At 36.4% G+C, this 19,180-nt stretch overlaps 1 protein-coding gene across 18 annotated transcripts in view; it reads left to right on the top strand.

Moving 5' to 3' along the window:
• KLHL13 (kelch like family member 13) overlaps nt 1-19,180 on the top strand; it is a 211,204-nt gene that overhangs the window by 170,211 nt on the left and 21,813 nt on the right. For all 18 annotated transcript variants that reach the window (XM_035711923.2, XM_025431327.3, XM_025431316.3 and 15 more), the window contains 2 exons: nt 17,885-18,017; nt 18,563-18,759. In XM_035711923.2, coding sequence (XP_035567816.1) covers nt 17,885-18,017; nt 18,563-18,759 — 330 coding nt within the window. The remainder of the gene's footprint in view (nt 1-17,884; nt 18,018-18,562; nt 18,760-19,180) is intronic.

Raw genomic sequence — 19,180 nt, 5'->3', positions numbered from 1 at the left:
CCTGCTAATTTTTAAAATGTGCTTTAAACTAAATAATGGAAGCCACTTTAATGCAGTGATCCAGATTTAGGACAGTGGTCCTCAAATTTTAGTGCAAATCAGAATCACAAGGAGAAAGGCTTGTTAAACAGTGAATGCTGGGCTCCATCCCAGAGTTTTTGAATAACAAACTCAGATACATTTTTAACAAGTTCCCAGGTAATGCTGCAGGACCAGGGAACATACCTTTAGAACGACTGTTCTAGAGACAGGGTCCTTCTTCCACCAAGAAAGATGATGGCCTCTCCCTTTCTCCCTACATATCATATGAAGGTGATACACTAATTGCTTTAATGGGGAAACAGCAGAAGTAGTTTATATATCCATCAACAGGGAAAAACTTACGTAAATTATGTTGTATAGCAGCCATGTAATAGTGTGCAGTCACCAAAGAGGGTGATGTAGATCTATGTGTAAGACTGAAAAGAATATAGTAAATGAAAAAAAGTAACAGGCCAAATATGGCATATGTACACAATGGAATATTATTCAGCTATATATAGGAAAGAAGTATGGCACATGCTACAACATGGGTGAACCTTAAAAACGTTATGCTAAGTGGAAGAAGCTAGTCACAGAAGGCTGTATTTTGTATGATTCCATTCATCCAGAATGGCCAGAATACGGAAAGCCATAGGTACAGAAAGTAGACTAGTTATTGCTTCAAGTTGGAGAGAATGTGAGCATACAAAGGTGCTAAAGGTTCCAGGGCTTCTTTTTGAGATGATGAAAATATCCTAAAATTGACTCTGGATATGGCTGTATGCATTATCTGCAAATGTGCTAAAACCCCACCAAACTCTATGCTATAAGGTGAATTGTATAGTATGTCAATTCTATCTCAATAAAACTGTTAAAGTTACAGGCCAGTATATATTGTATGATCCCATCTTTTGTTAGAAGAACTATACAATATGTGGGGCACCTGGGTGGCACAGTTGGTCAAGCGTCCAACTCTTGCTTTTGGCTCAGGTCATGATTTCAGGGTTGTGAGATTGAGCCCTGCATTGGGCTCTGTGCTCAGCATGGAGTCTGCTTGGGATTCTTTCTCCCTGTCTCTCTGCCCATCCTGCTCATGCTCGTATGTGCCCTCTCTCTTTGTCTCTCATATAAAGAAATAAATGTATCAAAAAAAGAAATAAATATTTTTTAAAAAAGGAACTATATAATATATATACATATATGAATAAATGCACAAGAAAAGGTCTGGAAACATTAGGGAGGCTGGTGAATGTTGCCTTATAACTTTCTGCTTTGTACAATCCTGCACTGCTTAATTTTTTTTTACAATGGAAGTATTTTTGTGTATAACCTGTGTAATTAAAAAAAATATTGTTCTCTTAACTATGGGAAACAAACTGAGGGTTGCCGGAGGGGTTGGGGGTGAGGGGATGGGGTAACTGGGTGATGGGATGAGCAGTGGGTGTGATATGCAACTGATTAATCACTAAATTCTAACTCTGAAACTAATACACTATATTTTAATTAAATTGAATTTAAATGTAAAAATCTTAAAAATCTATAGGTATAGGTATAATTGCTGACAAAACAAGTATGGCAGGGTATTTAGCTATATTGCATTTTTAGTATTGCAATATTTAGCTATATTGCATTTTAGTTCAACCTTTGTTGGTCCAGGCTGGTGGTGGAAGGAATAGTGATGTGAATGTAACTAGAGAGTTCGTATGGAGTAAAGGTGATCTTTCATCAGCTGACTTTTTGTTGTTAGTGTGCTATTTTCCATGGTGACATAGAGCTGCCACTTTATATTGCTATTGCAAAACTTTGCTCTCTTTAAAAGTCAATTGAGGGATCCCTGTGTGGCGCAGCGGTTTGGCGCCTGCCTTTGGCCCAGGGCGCGATCCTGGAGACCCGGGATCGATTCCCACGTCGGGCTCCCGGTGCATGGAGCCTGCTTCTCCCTCTGCCTGTGTCTCTGCCTCTCTCTCTCTCACTGTGTGCCTATCATAAATAAATAAAAATTAAAAAAAAAAAAAAAAAAAAAAAAAAATAAAAGTCAATTGAAAATGATGTTCTCACAAACTGAGATTTCTAAATTGAAGCACTAACAGAGAACTTTTTTCTGGATCTAATCTTAGGTGTGAGGTTGTCAAGGGAACAAGTTGGGGAAGTGTTTAATGTGTAAATGTTATCATTGTTTTCAGATTAGCAATCACACAAACTCCAGCTTCAAAAGGCATTGAAAGTAGCTGCCAGGGGAACAGGCCAATGGGGAGAAACTTTTAAGAAGTCACACTCTCAACAGGATTACCAGCTTCATAACTCTAGTGGGAAGGACACGAGTTTAGACCAAACCTGGAATCCTAATTTTGCCACTAGTTGTGTGACTTTGGGAGCTTTCCATCCTATTAGGGCCAGTTTCCTTATCTATACTATGGGTAAGAGATGTGAGAATTAAATGTGACAATATACGGGAAAGTAAGGTGCATAATAAATAGCCATTTTATTTTACTTCCATGTGAGCCAAACATGGAAAGTATCAGAGGAAATGTTGCTGATCTGAAGTGATGGGTGTGCCACATAAGGCATCCATCTGGTTGGCTTGATCTACTTTTACAGATTAGTCATCTCCGTTAAACAGGCCTTACTTAGCAAACTAGGCTGTCAAGGAAAGTACCTAAAGAATTTTGATACCTAATAGGCTTGGATTCCTAGAACCTAGAACAAATCCCCAGAAAATCCATGATGGAGTTAGCAGTATAGATTGCTTTCACTCAACTAAGGAAGATTAACCAGGGTTTGCTTAAGTAGTAACTGATAGGGGCACCTGGGTGGCTCAGTCAATTAAGCCTCAGCCTTCAGCTCCAATCATGATCCTGGGGTCCTGGGATCCAGCCCCACATTGGACTCACTGCTCAGCAGGGAGCCTGCTTTTCTCTCTGCCCCTCACCCCTCCCCACCCCCACTCATGTGTGCTCTCTCTCTCAAAATAATAAATCTTTTTAAAAAGTAGTAACTGGTAAAATCAAGGATTATCTCATTTTCTTCACTTCTTTAGTGCTACTATAGCTATAATTATTTCTCATGGAAAGCTTCTATCCTTTGGCTTCACCTATTATCCCAGGTTGTCAACTGTTTTCTTTTATGGCCCCATTTTATGGTAATTCGTTGACTTATACTCTTCCTTGGCACCTTTGTGCCTAAAAAATAACAGCTTTATGGAGATATAATTCATATATCATATAATTCAACCCATATAAAGTACACAATTCAATGGTTTTTAGTATACTCACCGGGTTTTGCATATATCACCACAATCCATTGTAGAACATTCTTATCTGCTCAAAAAGAAACCTCCTATCCATTAGCAGTCACTCCACATCTGCTTCCAACTCTTTTGTCAAACCTAAGCCACCACTAATCTCCTCTCTGTCTCTATAGATTTGCCTATTCTGAACATTTCCTACAAATGGAATCATAATATATAGCCTTTTGTAACCAGTTTCTTTTACCTAGCATAATTTTTTCAGGATTCATCCATGTTGTAGTATGTATCAGTGCTTCTTTCCTTTTTACAATTGAATACTATTCCATTGTATTATGGATATACCACTTTTTAAAAAATTCATTCATCCATTGATAGACATTTGGTTTTTTTTTTCCTACTTTTTGGCTATTATCAACTATGCTACTATGAATCTTCATGGACAAGTGTCTGTGTGGACATGTTTTCATTTCTCTTTCATATAGACCTAGGAGTAGAATTGCTGGGTCATACAGCAACTCTGGGCTTAAACTTTTGAAGAACTGCCAGAGTATTTTTCCAAGTGGCTGCACCATTTTACATTCCCACACACAGTGTATGAGGATTCCAATTTTACCATTTTCTTGCCAACACTAATTATCTGTCTTTTCAATTGTAGCTGTACTAGGAGGTATGAAGTGTTATCTTGTGGTTTTGGGTTGTACTTCCCTGATTGCTAATGATGTTGAGCATCTTTTCATTTGTGCTTATGGCCTTTTGTATATCATCTTTGAGGAACTGTCTATTCAGATCCTTTTCCCAAGTTCTAGTTGGGGTATTTTTTCATTCAGTCATAAGAATTCTTTATATATTCTAGATACAAATCCCTTATGAGAACATGATTTGCAAGCATTTTTGTCCTAGCACCTTTGGTCTTACAGCCCCTTGCTGTTTTGTTGTAGCTACCTTGCCAATCCCATATCCTTTATCATTTCAGTCATATGCTCTTTGCTTCTGCTTAACCTTAGTAGAGTTAATAGGACAGGTGGTCAAGGGAAACACCTGGAAGACTTCTGACTTTACACTATTCTGTAAACACTTAAGTGTTTGTACCTGTTTCCTGTTCTTGAAATGCCCTTTTTTTACTTTTTGTTTCTAGTAAATCCCTGTTTATTCATAATTATCCATCTTAAATTATAAGTAATAGAACTGGGATTCTAGTTTTGCCCTAAAAGTCATGTGCTTTCCACTACAGTTATATAACGGGTAATCCTGCAGAGTGAGACTTCTTAAAACAGTCACTCCCCATTGGCCTGTTCCCCTGACAGCTACTTTAATTGCCTTTTGAAGCTAGAGTTTGTATGAACCAGGCAGAGTTAGTGGTTTCTTCTATTCCTTCCTCTTAGCACTTGTGTTTTTTTTTTCAAAAATTTTATTTATTTATTCATGAGAGATACAGAGAAAGAGGGAGGCAGAGACACAAGCAGAGGGAAAAGCAGGCTCCCTGTGGGGAACCTGATGTGGGAGTTGATCCCAGGACCTGGGATCCGGCCGCCATGACCTGAAGGCAGACACTCAACTGCTGAGCCACCCAGGCATCCCTTAGCCCTTGTTAATATGACTTAGTGTGATTCACAACATCTAACTTGTTGTTTCTCTGTGCCTGTGATCTAGTGCTCTGGGGTACGTGGCAAATGCTTGATAAGTGCCCATTATTAGTATTAGTATTGTAATATTTATCATTTTCATGGAAAGAAATAATACCTTTAAAGAGCATAGCCCGTTACCTGGCACAGAGGAAGTACTCAGTGCTTTTCACTACTATTATTAGTATTGTTGGCAGAATCAGTGAATTTGGATGACAGTTATAGTAACTTTCATATATACTTGCCTCATTGATACTTTAAAAATATGGTGAAGTAGAAAAGGCAAGAATTATCATTTCCATTTTATAAGTTAGGAAACTGAAGTTCAGGGAGGTTAGGAGGCTTGCCCAGATCACAAAGCCAGGAAGTGACAATAACTAGGACTTGAACACAGGTTTTCTGACTGTGGATTTGTTTTTATAATCTGTTTTTGTCATTTGTTTCTCCTAATCTTGCTCTAAATTGTATTAGCTATTTAAATATAATGTCTGTAAATATTAAGTTTTGACTGTAAGTGTAAAAACATGTATTAACAGAGGCTAACAGATCATTTGTTGTGAATAATAAAGATTTTATTCTTTTTTAAAAGATAATTATGTATTTATTTAAAGCGAGAGAGAGAGAGAGAGAGAGAGAGAGAGAGAGGAGGGGAGGGGCAGAGGGAGAGAGAGATCTTAAGCAGACTCTGTGCTAAGTGTGGAGCCTGATGCAGGGCTCGATCTCATGATCCTGAGATCATGACCTGAGCCGAAATCAAGAGTTGGATGCTTTAAACAACTAAGCCACCCAGGTGCCCCTGTTCTTTTTTTTAAAAAAAGGCTTTTTTTTTTTTCAAGTTATCTCTACATTCAACATGAGGCTCAAGCTCACAACCCCAAGGTAAATAGTGATCTAGAAGTCAAACACAGATGAACTATCCTCAAAGTATTAGTTCATAACTTGAGTCTACCACTTAATGCAACATTACAAGCTAATAAATGTCAGCAGTAAACTAGTTGAGATAACATTACTCAATGAACATTTACCCATGTTAACTAAAGAGAGAGAAAAGATGTATCACTTTATGTTTAATAGCTTTGAAATAAAAAGTCTACTAAAGTGAAAAAAGGGATCCCTGGGTGGCGCAGCGGTTTGGCGCCTGCCTTTGGCCCAGGGCGCGATCCTGGAGACCCAGGATCGAATCCCACATCGGGCTGCCAGTGCATGGAGCCTGCTTCTCCCTCTGCCTATGTCTCTGCCTCTCTCTCTCTTTCTGTGACTATCATAAAATAAAAATAAAATAAAGTGAAAAAAAAGTTATATACTCTTCCGACTGAGCCAGCCAGGCGCCCTATAAACATTTTATTCTTAATAGAAATAGAATTATGCAGAAAGTCTTCCTTCCTGCCTGCCCTACTTCCTTTCCCCTACCAAAATTGGAAAAAAACAAAAGCAAACAAGCAAACAGAGAAAAAATTTTAACTGCTAGTTGGACACATCCTTTTTAGGACAAGTAGGCCATAGCTATAGCACCATGTTTCAGCTGGTGGCAGTGTATATTAATTGTTGAATGTTACCCAGGTAGAAACAAATTATTTTTTGATTGTTGGCTATGCTTACTCATACCTAGAGAGTTTCAAAATGCCTCCTTGCTGTGGGTGTCTAGGCTCCTAATTGGCATTTTCTCATGTTAAGACTGGTGCCTAACAGATTGTTCTTCTGATATTTTCCTCCAGTTTTATCTATTTACTATTTTTCTAGCCAATTTTAGTTGTAAAGCCAATAAAAGGTCATTTTATGGTCTCAAATTACAATCTATATAATACCGTGTTAAAGAAATGAATTATCCCAAGAGTCTGTACAAATTAACTTGTCTTGCCTTCCAATGGGCTAACTTTATGAAATGCTTATGCTAAGGTAGACATTTGGGTTGCTTATTGTTATATTGATGAACTATATCCAATTTTAAAACTCTATGATCATAAATAAATAATTTTTAAAATTTATTCTTGGGGCACCTGGCTGGCTCAGTCAGTAGAGTATGCAACTCATGATCTCAGCGTTGTGAATTCAAGCCCCATATTGAGGGTAGAGTTTACTTTTAAATATTAAAAAATAAAGATGTATTAATATAAGAAAGGGAGGCATAATAGATAAATGGACAAAGAATATGTGGAAGCTATACATATATATTAATATATATGTATTATTTAATATATTACTTATATATTTCTGTATAATTCTATTTCTATTAAGAATAAAGTTCATTATATAGTATATATAATGAAATATTACCCAACCATAAAAAGGATGAGCTCTTGCCATTTGTGACAACATGGATGGACCTAGAGGATATTATGCTGAGTGAAATAAGTCCAACAGAGAAAGACAAATGCAATATGATTTCATTTAAATGTAAAATCTAAAAAACCCAACAATCCAAAAACCCATACAAACAAAATACAGAAACAGACTCATAAATAGAGAACAAACTGGTGGTTACCAGAGGGGAGATGGTTGGGAAATGAGCAAAATGGGTAGAAAGGGGTGGGACGTAAAGGCTCTCAGTTATGTAATGAATAAGTCAGGGCAATAAAAGGTACAGCATAGGAAATATAGTCAATAGTATTATAATAGTGTTCTCTGGTGACAGATGGTAGCTATGCTTGTGGTGGACGTAGCATTACATATAAACTTGTCAAATCACTATATTGTACACCTGAATCTAATGTAACATTGTGTCAATTATACTTCAATTAAAAAAAGAAGGAATAAAAAAAGGAATAACGATTTTAGAATAATTATGTTTTACAAAAGAAGAGCCCAAATAATCTAGATTGCTGAAGTTTTTATTCAAAATGAAAATTTGTATTTCTTTATTTCAGTTACCTAAATGGAGCTAGAATATAGAGAAATGAATATATAATTTGGGGGGAATAACTTTTATGGTACTCAGGATAGGGTACAATAAATTGTTATACTTTCCAATTGAGTGTGTATCTTTATGATACAAGTTGGAAGAGAGTCTACTACCTTTCCTTTCTGTCTCCTTTAGTAGACAGAATGAGGTTTTGTTGTTAATTAGCATGTGTTGAAATAATACAGAAGACTGGCACATACCAACTGATAGTTAAATATGCTAAATACAGAATTTCAATTTGATTATTTATTGCTAGTATAGAATAACACAGTTTGTTGATGATTATTGATCTTATATTTACAACCTTGATAAACCAACTTATTCTAGGTACCTTTTTGTAGAATCTGTAGGATTTTCTATATAGAAAATTTTGTCTATGAATAAAGGTACTTTTATTTCATTCTTTCCAATCTGATGCTTTTTATTTCATTTTCTTGCCTTATTGCACTGCACAGGAACTCCAGAGAATTGTTAAATAGAAGTGGTTAAATATACATTCTTACTTTTTTGCTTGTATCACTGGGGAAAGCATTCTTTCTTTTACCATTAAGTATGATGTTAGCTATAGGTTGGAGGAAGTTCCTTTCTGTTCCAATTTGCTGAGACTTTTGTTTTGTGTTTTTAATCAGAAACGGTTGTTGGATTTTATCAAATACTTTTTTGTACCTATCGAGATGATCTCATCATTTTTCTTCTTTAATCTGTTAATATTGCAAATTATATTGATTGATTTTTGAACGTTAAGGCAGCCATGCACTGCAGGAATGAGCCTCACTTGGTCATGATCCTTCTTATCTTTCTTACATATTATTAAATTTGATTTGCTAAAATTTTAGGAATTTTTGCACCTATGCTCATGAGGAATTTTGGTTTTAGTTTTCTTACCTTTGTTTGGTTTTGATATTAGGATAATGCTGGCCTTGTAGAATGAGTTAAGACATGTTCCCTCCTCTTAATTTTCTGGATATCTTTGTGTAGAATTGGTATTACCTCTTAATGTTTGGTACAATTCACCAGTAAATATTTAATTTTATAGTTAGACATATAGCTCTTCGGGTTATTGATATCTTCTAGAGTAATCTTTAGCAGCTTGTGTCTTTCAAGGAATTTATCCCTTTCAACGGAGTTGTTAAATTTATTGGTATATGGTTGTTCATATTTACTTATTATCCTTTTAAAAGCTAAACAATCTCTAGTACTATCACCTTTCTCAATCCTGGTATTAGTAATTTGCATTTTTTTCTCTTTATTTCCCTAATCTGTCTGGGTTTTATCAAATGAATGGATCTCCTCAAAGAACCAGGTTTTTTAGTTTTATTATTTTTTTTTCTCTTTCTGTGTTACATTTTATCAATCTCCTCTCTGATCTCTATTTTTTCCATTTTCCTGCTTTTGGCGATTAATTTGCTCTTCTTTATAAAAAAAAGATTTATTTACTTATTTTAGGGAAATAAAGAGAGCTTGCATTCACATGTTGTGGGGAAGAGCAGAGAGAGGGGGAGAGAAAATCTTGAGCAGACTCCACTCCTAGTATGGAGCCTGATGTAGGGCTCAGTCTCACAACCCTGAGATCATGACCTGAGCCGAAATCAAGAGTTGACACTTAACCACCCAGGCACCCTGGGATTAATCTACTCTTCTATTTCCAGCTTCTTAAGGAGGAAGCTGAGATCTTTCATCAGATTGATAAAAAATATTCTTAGCCCTGAAATCTACTTTGTCTGATATTATAGTCATGCCAGCTTTTTTTTTCTAAGTAAGCTTTATGCCCAACATGGGGCTTGAACTCATGACCCTGAGACCAAGAGTTGCGTGCTCTACTGATTGAGCAAGCCAGGTGCCCCCCCATGCCAGCTTTATTTTAACTAGTGTTAAATTGGCATATCTTTTGCCATCTTTCTACATCTTTATTTTTTAATTAACATACAGTAAGATGGATTTTTTTTATTGGGCTATACTTTTACGAGTTGTTTTTTTTTTATTTTACATTTATGAGTTTTAATAAATACATTGTTTTTTGTAATTGCCACCACAGTTGATGCAGGACTGTCCTGTTGCCCCAACATACTTTTGTTACCCCTTAGCGGTCATACTTAACTCCACCTCTGAACCCTGGACACTACTCATCTGTTTTCTGTCACAGTATTTTTTGTCCTTTTGAGAATATTACATAAATGGCATCATACAGTCTGGAAGCTTTTGAGACTGGTTTCTTTTACTTTGTCTATTATCTCTGAGATCCATTCATTTTGTTGTATGTATCAGTAGTTTGTTTCTTTTTATTGTTGAGAAGTATTCCATGGTATGGAATTTTTGGGGATCTCTTTTTCTTGGTCCTTCATCTTGACCATCTCCCCAGTACTGTCCAGTTTTCTAGGCCTCTCTTGGTCCTCTGGCCTGAAAGCTGGGTTTTATTTATCCTGCTCTGCCATGCACTGACTGTGACTGAACCCATGTCCTGGTCCAAATACAGAGAGGTATTTATTGTAGAGAAATGATCACAGGTCCTCTGATCAAAGAGGAAGCTTCCTCTCCCTCAGGTTTAGGCACTTGCCACCCCCATTGTCAGTGTTGCCACTCCCACTGCCTTGGAATTGCCTAGAGATTGGTACTCAAAAGGGCATAGGGAAATAAAAGTAAAATGGATTTTCTCTACTCACTCTGAGCTTTAGGAGTTTTCTCTGTCTGCTCCCAGATGACTGCCTCCAGGTGATATGGCACCTTAACTCCAGGTTGGGATATATTAGGGGGAAAAGTAGAGGGTAGGGTGGAGGACTCATCATCAGTTTGGTCATACTTTGCATTCTGATTTCCTTCCTCAATTCTTTTGCTATTGTTAACCTATTTTTCATTAGCTTTTAAGCTTTGTGGGGTAGCACCAGAGCAGTATTTATTCTAGGGGAGACTTTTTCCCAACTGAGGCAAATACTTATGTGTACTCTACTTAAGGCTCTAGAATTATAAGGTTTCCATTCTGGTGGTTTGAATGAATTATGCTCAGTCATTGGTGAGCTTGGAATGTTTCTTGTGCTCCTTCTGGGTGGCTCTTTCTCCAGACAAACACATTTATCAGTACTCAACTGAATACTTGAGGGAGACTATTTTTATTTTATTTCATTTTATTTTACTTTATTTTATTTATTTATTTATTGTCTCCATAGCCCTCTCTCTATGCAGATCTCTTCTCCTATGTTCTGCCCTACAAACCTAGCTGCCTTTACTCCCTCAACATTCACCAGAAAAGAATGCTGAGCTTCACCTGTGTTCCCACTCCCTGTGCCTCTCTCTGTCTTGGAAAGTCCAGAACAATCACAGGTCTCATCTAATTTGCTTTTCATCTTTTATAGATTCTTCTCTTGCATCCAGTTTTAAACTATTTTTTTTCACATATTTTGCTTGGTTTTAAGATGTTTCAAGAGTTAAAGTAAATCCAGTCCCTGTTATTTGAGCTTTGCTGAAAACAGAAATCTGTAGGATGTAATTAAATGCTAATTTGTGAGACTCCAATTAAAGGTACCTGATTATTTTGGAAATTTGGTTAGAGAGAGCGCTACAACGGAGGTCAAATTTGAACTAGGCTTTAAAGGAGGGAGGATATTCTATGTGAAAAATAGTGGCATAAATAAAGATATTAGAAAAGAGGTAAGCCTGGTTTTTACCAATGAGCCAGTGTAAACAACAACCCTCTTAAGTGGGTCAGAGTACTTAGGGAATAATGACAAATAAGGTTGTGAACAGTTGAGCTGGGGCCAGATTAAAACAATCTTTAAATTCCAGGAGCACCTGGCTGGCTCAGTTGGTAGAGCCTGTGACCCTTGATCTCAGGGTTGTGGTTTTGAGCCCTACATTGGGTATAGAGATTACTTAAAATCTTAAAAAACAAAACAAAGCAAAAAAAATCTTTCAATTTCTGTAATGTGTTATAACACTGATAGAAAGCCATTAGAAGTTTCTAGACTCCAGGCAGTGTTATGTAGTTAGGGCAGTGTTTAATTCAAATTAATATAAACTTTTATATCCTGTCTATATATCTCTATTGCCTTAAACATGCATCTGTTCCTTCTCTGTCCTCTGAATTAAATGAACAGTATCATGAAAACATGGATATGGTATTGTTTTGATCAAATACATTACATTTACTTGAAGATTAGAACAAGCTCATTCCTTAAACTTTTCTTGAGTTCTTTTATCTTTGTTCATAAAACATATTTTCCATTAATAATCTTTATTGCTCTTCTCAAGATGCATTTCCTTTTCATCCCACATTGTTTTCAAAATTATACTGATCAAAACTGATATAATATGCGAGTAAGTTACTTCTTGTGCAGAATTTAATGGAAAGATTTGCTTATCAGATTGCCTTTTAATATACCCCAAATTACCAATCTAGCTTTTTTCAAAATGACATTACGTTGAATATAAAAGCTATTGACATCTAACCAACTTTTGATAGTAATTATTTGTAGCTCATATGGTTTCTATACTGTAGTTGTGTAATGTCAATGTGTATCCCCTTCTGTTTTAATGTGACCGTTTAACAATGTTTCAAACTCATTTAAACTGGCTCAGTCCTTCAGGGTATTACAGATGTACCTCCCTCTATTTACTAAGATTTGAAGTTTTGATACATTGGTTAAGTTTAATACAGGGAACAGTAAAACCTTTTTTTTTAATGCCTGGTGTTTTTTTCCCCAAAAGTATGTGACGAAGAAAAATAAAACAATGGACGTGGGGAGATTCATAGGAGGGGGAAAGGGAAACATTAGAGTAAAGAAACCAAGAACAGATCATAATCTCTGCATCAGTGGAACCCAAGGCCCAGAAGAAATAGAAAAATAGAGAACTAAGATATGGATTGGGGCAGAAAGAAGTTTAGATTAAAGCAATGGGAACCATTTTACAGAAACTCTAAAAGATTCAGTGGAAACTTCGCACAATTGTGCGAAGAGCTGTATCAGTGTTTGGTCAACTAGCATATGGAAATAGACAACAGACTATAGAATTCTGACAAGGGGAATGAGTACAAATCTGGTGGAAGAAAATGATTTTGTAATAAAAGGACACATTTTAAGTGTACAGGGTATCTTTTTTTTTAAGTTTTTAAAGATTTATTTAAGTAATCTCTACACCCAACTTGGAGCTCAAATTCACAACCCTGACATCAAGAGTCTGACAACTGGGATCCCTGGGTGGCGCAGCGGTTTGGCGCCTGCCTTTGGCCCAGGGCGCGATCCTGGAGACCTGGGATCGAATCCCACGTCGGGCTCCCGGTGCATGGAGCCTGCTTCTCCCTCTGCCTGTGTCTCTGCCTCTCTCTCTCTCTCTGTGACTATCATGAATAAATAAATAAAATATTTAAAAAAAAAAAAAGAGTCTGACAACTGAGCCAGCCAGGTACCCCATCAGGGCATCTTTGGGAGTCTTTCTAGTGTTAAATAGGAGAAGAATTTATTATAAGACTGAAAGCAAAAGGTAAATAATACCGATGGCAGGTGAGAATTGTGAAGGAGAATAACCTCCCCTTTTCTTTGAATGTATTCATTCTTCACAAGATTAGATTCTAAAAGTTGTTTAGAGAAATGACTGTATTCTCTACAACAGAATACGTTGTAGAAAGAACTTTAGTTTTTTTCTCTTTATTTTTTTAAAGATTTTATTTATTTTTTTCATGAGAATACACAGAGAGGAGAGAGAGAAGCAGAGACACAGGCAGAGGGAGAAGCAGACCCCATGCAGGGAGCCTGATGTGGGACTCGATCCCGGGTCTCCAGGATCACACCCTGGGCTGCAGACAGCGCTAAACCACTGAGCCACCAGGGCTGCCCTAGTTTTTTTCTCTTTAGAGCTGGGATATACAGATAACAGCATGCAAACAAGATATTTAGAATCTGTATGAAAACAATCTGAATTGACAGATCTTATTTGGATAAAGATAGCAATAATCAGGAATAAAATTGGCAAATGTGGAATTGGATGGTGGGATTGTTCATTTCTGCATTTGAAAATAAAGGTTGTGAAATATACAGAAAGGGAAACTACTTCATATGCAGTGAAAATAAATGCAAAACCTCACAGAAGCAGACACTTTGCCAAAGGTAGATAAATTAAGCTTAGAATAAAAGATACTCAGACTGCATTGAAAGTGGTCTAGGGGCAAAAAAAAAAAAAAAGAAAAAAAAGAAAAAGAAAAAGAAAGAAAGAAAGTGGTCTAGGGGCTTCAGCTTCCTTTCTTTGGGGATGCCAGATTATACCGAGGAAGGGTAGGGGATTTTTTAAGGATAGTGCAAAGGGAAGCAAAATGATCAGATTTGTGAAGAGGGTAAAAGCTCCTGGTATCTTAGCTGAGCTGTCCAGATTTAAAGGATTGAGTATAAACCTAAACAAGCAGTTTTAATAGAATATGGACAAAATGAGAAAGGACACAGATAATGATAAAGGAAGCATTAGCTATTCCTTTATTCAAAAAGAAAAAGAAGGAATAATAATAAGGAGTAGGAATGGAGCCTACTAACATTACTCAGTTCCCCGTGTAAAGTACTTATAGGAGTATTTTATTTTATTTTACTTATAGGACTATTTTAAAGACAGAAGAGCTAGCAAATATTTGTCTCTTGGGCTTTTGTTGTTTTTAGTGGAAGAGAATAACTGACTGGATACAATCACTGTTTTGACAGAATAAGCCATGATTGCCTTGCACAGATAATTGTCTATATATACCTTAGAGAAGATTCAGAAATATTTTTCATGAATAAAAATAAAGCAAGGTGGCATACAGTACCTAATCTCACTTCACTGGTATTTTAACATTTTTTTTGCCAGTACCCAAGGTATAATCAATTTCCCAAGATGAACCATGTGCTTTAACTTGACAGTAGCTATTAAAACTTTAAAAATATGTGTTCTTGAAACCAACAATTCCACTTTTATGAATACTTCCCACAGATCTACTCACAAAAATAGGTATATGTACAAGGAGGTCTGTTACATCATTGCTCATAATGGCAGAAGTTGAGAGACAACCTAAGTATCCAACCAGAGAGGAATGGATGGATAATGAATGATACGCTGCCACGATGGAATATTATGCATCCACTAAAAAGAAAATGAAGTAGATTTGTTTATACTGAGTGGTGTCTATTTTATGTGCTAAAGTGATTTTTAAAAATGCACAATATGTATAGTATTCCGCTTTAAAAATCCTATATATGTACAAGCAAATGATAGATTATGCATATGTATAGAAAGAGACCTGGAAGTATATATAATAAAGTGTTAACAGTAAGTTATTTCCTGCATGTAGAAGTGGTGGAGTTTTAGTTTTTAATTTATATCTTGTATTTTTATAACAAGCATATGTTTAATTTTTTAAAAACCTGCAATTTACCTGAGGGAGAAAAAAGCCAAGCCCTCATGAGTCAACCTTTTCTCCCTAAACCCTGGTTCAATTCCTCTTCTCTCATCATAGCCTTTACAGTTTAGTACAAAGAAGCACTATAGGCACCATTGGTTTTATTATTGGAAGAAGTTTCCCAAATCAAGTTCCTGGTTTCTAGTTAGCTTGTCCCAAAATTAAAGTTCTGCTCAACATGACCATGTGGTTTTAAAATACCAAGTGGTAGCTTCTTGGTAAAATCAGAGTTGTTTGTTCACTCACTAGTTGAACATAAATTGAACATAGATTAAGTGCAAACATGATAGTCCGTCAACTCTTCTATCTGATGGCTCCCTCCATCTGAATCAATTTCTTAACCATCCCATCCCTTTCCCAGTGGTCATTTTCAATGCTACCCAATGCTTGTCTCCCTTTGAAAGGCAATCCCTTTATTGCAATTCAGACTCCATATATGAATTCTCCAAAAGCTACTTTTTGCCTTCTGCATGAGAATATTCCCCTAAAATGGACATATCCTTTTACCTTTACTTTTCTAAATAACAGAGGCTGGAGATCATTTAGCAATGGAAAATGGAAACTGTCAAGGGTGGGGGTATATAATGTTTGTGTTTATAGAAGAAAAGAGGCATTTGTGAAAGATTTGATATTTGTGAACAAAAACATATGTCAGTCACTGTTAGAGAAAGAAAAATATGATACATAATCCTGTTTAAAGTATATGTATAATGTATAAATATTTTTGGAATAAAAATATTTATATCTCTTTCCACAGAGAAAGTGGCTGGATCACATTATCTCTTTGAAGTTCCAGTTCTGTAGATTCAAGCATTTTCTTTAAAAAGCAATTTAAAAATTATGATGAGAAGATGTTTAGACTGAGATTTATATTATTCATATGTGAAAGATCAATATTTCTAAAACTACATTCTTCAATATGTCATGCCTTTTGCTTCTTAAATCCGTGAAACACAACTTTAAATAAAAGTTTTATTTGGGGGATCCCTGGGTGGCGCAGCGGTTTAGCGCCTGTCTTTGGCCCAGGGCGCGATCCTGGAGACCCGGGATCGAATCCCACGTCGGGCTCCCGGTGCATGGAGCCTGCTTCTCCCTCTGCCTGTGTCTCTGCCTCTCTCTCTCTCTCTGTGACTATCATAAATAAAAAAAAAATTAAAAAAAAAAAAAGTTTTATTTGGGGTCATTAAAATATGAAAGGGGTGGAATGCTTGCTATTTTGTTGTGTTACATTATTACATTACAATATATATTAGAAGGTGATTTGTATGAGTATCTTCATGGTTTTTAATAATAATATAATTACCATTTAGAAACTAGAGAGTAAATCTTGCTACAGTCTTCAGTCTTGAGCCTCAGTTTGTCTCCTTTTTGTGCATTTTACCAGACTATTATCATCTTAAGATGGTTCATTCTCCCAAGAATAGACCAAAGGAACAACTGCCTATTTGTCATCGGTTGGGATCATCATAGGAGGGTGGAAGAGCTAACCAATAGGCCCTCTTCTCACAAGAGCTCTGTCCATCCTCTGAATTGTGGGTGCCATCCTTTTAATTCTTCACTGCACTTTAGGCATTTTTTAGGCATTTGGGGACAATTATGTGCCATGTTGGAGCTACCTGGGCTCTTTTTTGCCAAAGATAATTAAATTCCAGACTTGAAACCTGAAAGATAATTGGCCAGGCAGCAGCAATGTACCAAGTATAAGGATATCTAAAACAATCCCTAATTCTCAAAGATATGGAACAATCTAGTTAGTAGAAAAGAACTCCTATCTTGCAATTAGCACAGATTCTCTATACCTTTCTTTCTCAAAAAGAAAAACAAAACAAACCCCAAAAAACAAACAAAACCAAACTAAGGGCCCCTGGGTGGTCTGACTCTTGGTTTCCACTCAGGTCATGATCTCAGGGCTGTGAGATGGAGCCCTGCATTTGCTATGCCCTGTGAGTGGAACCTGCTTAAGATTCTCCCTCTCCCTCTGCCCCTCCCCACCCCCATGTACATGTGTGTGCTAAGTAGATAAATCCTTTTTTTTTTTTCAAAAGCAGAAAACAAACCTCAAAACTAAAACAAAAAAACAAGGTGTGTCAGTAGTGCACTATAAAAGAACTATTAATATATTATTACAGAAAGCAATGGTATCTATCACCCTAATTCTGCACTTGGGAAAATGAAAGCATACAGGTAATTTCTTTTCAAAATAAGATAAAGTCAGTGGTTGTGTAAATAAGTAAACGTATATACTATTTCCATATTTGTTCTTAATCAAAATTAGTCTTTTTTAAAAGATTTTATTTATTTATTCATGAGACACACACACACACACACACAGAGAGAGGGAGGCAGAGACATAGGCAGAGGGAGAAGCAGCCTCCATGCAGGGAACCCGACGTGGGACTCGATCCCAAGTCTCCAGTATCAGGCCCTGGGCTGAAGGCAGTGCTAAACCGCTGAGCCACCTGGGATGCCCTAAATTAGTCTTAATTTTACCTTTTCCTACTCTTCCTACTGTGAATTAGCTATACATTGTCATGCATCAAGTAAGTTTAGTTTTCTGCATAATTATTCTGTTGGTTTTATGTTCTAAATATGTCTCACACATTAATATATAAACAGAATTTTAGCATGTAGAAATGTGTCTACCCATTTAACCTTGGTTAGTGGCTTAATTCATCTTCTTGTTGTAGGGCTTTGACCAGCTTCGACTTGAAGGATTGCTTTGTGACGTGACTCTGATGCCAGGTGACACAGATGATGCCTTTCCTGTGCATAGAGTCATGATGGCCTCTGCTAGTGATTACTTCAAGGCTATGTTCACAGGTAGGTTGGCTCGCTAAATTCTGCACCCACATTAAAACAATATGAAAAATACATGTTTATGTGTTTTTGTTTCTAAAGTGAAATGCAGTTCTTTTGATCTGTATCTTTATAAGAAGAAATGTTTCAAAAGGAATATATACCCAGCGTGTGTGGTTGTAGGCAGCGCTTTTTAAATTTGGGAAATGGATGTACCTTTTTCATACTTCTATCCACTTTTACTTCACAACTTCTCTTTTACAGGTACATATCCGAATGCTCTGCCAGAGGCTCTGGGTCCCATTAAGACAATCTTTAATCCATCAAAAGATATGAAGTGACAGGAGAACATTTTGGAGGCACTTGCATTATATACGACTTCCATTAGTATAGAGATACTCCTTTTTAAGTACTCTCTTTTAACTGTAAAATATGCAGAAGTCTAACTCTGACATAAATGCTTACATAGAATAAAACTTTTCCTTGATTTTATTGCATCTAACTAGCAGCAGAAGTGAGTTTGACCTTAATTATCCACCCTCATTTAATTGAATGTCTTTTTATTTAAGGTGGAATGAAAGAACAAGATTTAATGTGCATTAAGCTTCATGGTGTGAGCAAAGTCGGCTTAAGGAAAATTATTGATTTCATTTATACTGCAAAGCTTTCTCTCAACATGGACAACCTTCAAGACACACTGGAAGCTGCCAGTTTCCTACAGATTCTGCCGGTTTTGGACTTCTGCAAAGTATTTCTCATATCTGGGGTAAGACATTTTCAAATCTTCAGATATTTTCCTGCAGTATAGTCTGATGTAGCCTGTTTAAAGACTAATGAATTTGTTATGTAGGCATGTGAAACTTTGGCCATTAGAGAGAAGTGTTAGGTAGTATGTGTTCTGGAACTAAGTTGAGAGGAAAACAGTACAGGTGCATTTTCACAGAACAGAATCATTTCATAAAAGCCTTCTGTGTGATTGCATGATATCAGACAGTAATAGTGCTTGATAACGATATATATGTTAACTTTTTTACTGATGTTATATATTTTAATCTGAACTTCTCTAAGTCTTTTAAACCAGGCTAAGTTATTTTTTTTTCTGCCTTAAATATGGGAGATAGGTCCTGAGAAGAAGTAACACCTATGTGACAACTTGAAGGTGAAAGTCTTAATTCTATAGAAACACA

Source organism: Canis lupus, chromosome X, assembly GCF_003254725.2.
Source record: "Canis lupus dingo isolate Sandy chromosome X, ASM325472v2, whole genome shotgun sequence".
Classification (NCBI taxonomy): Eukaryota; Metazoa; Chordata; class Mammalia; order Carnivora; family Canidae; genus Canis; species Canis lupus.
This window is presented reverse-complemented; position numbering and strand designations above follow the sequence as displayed.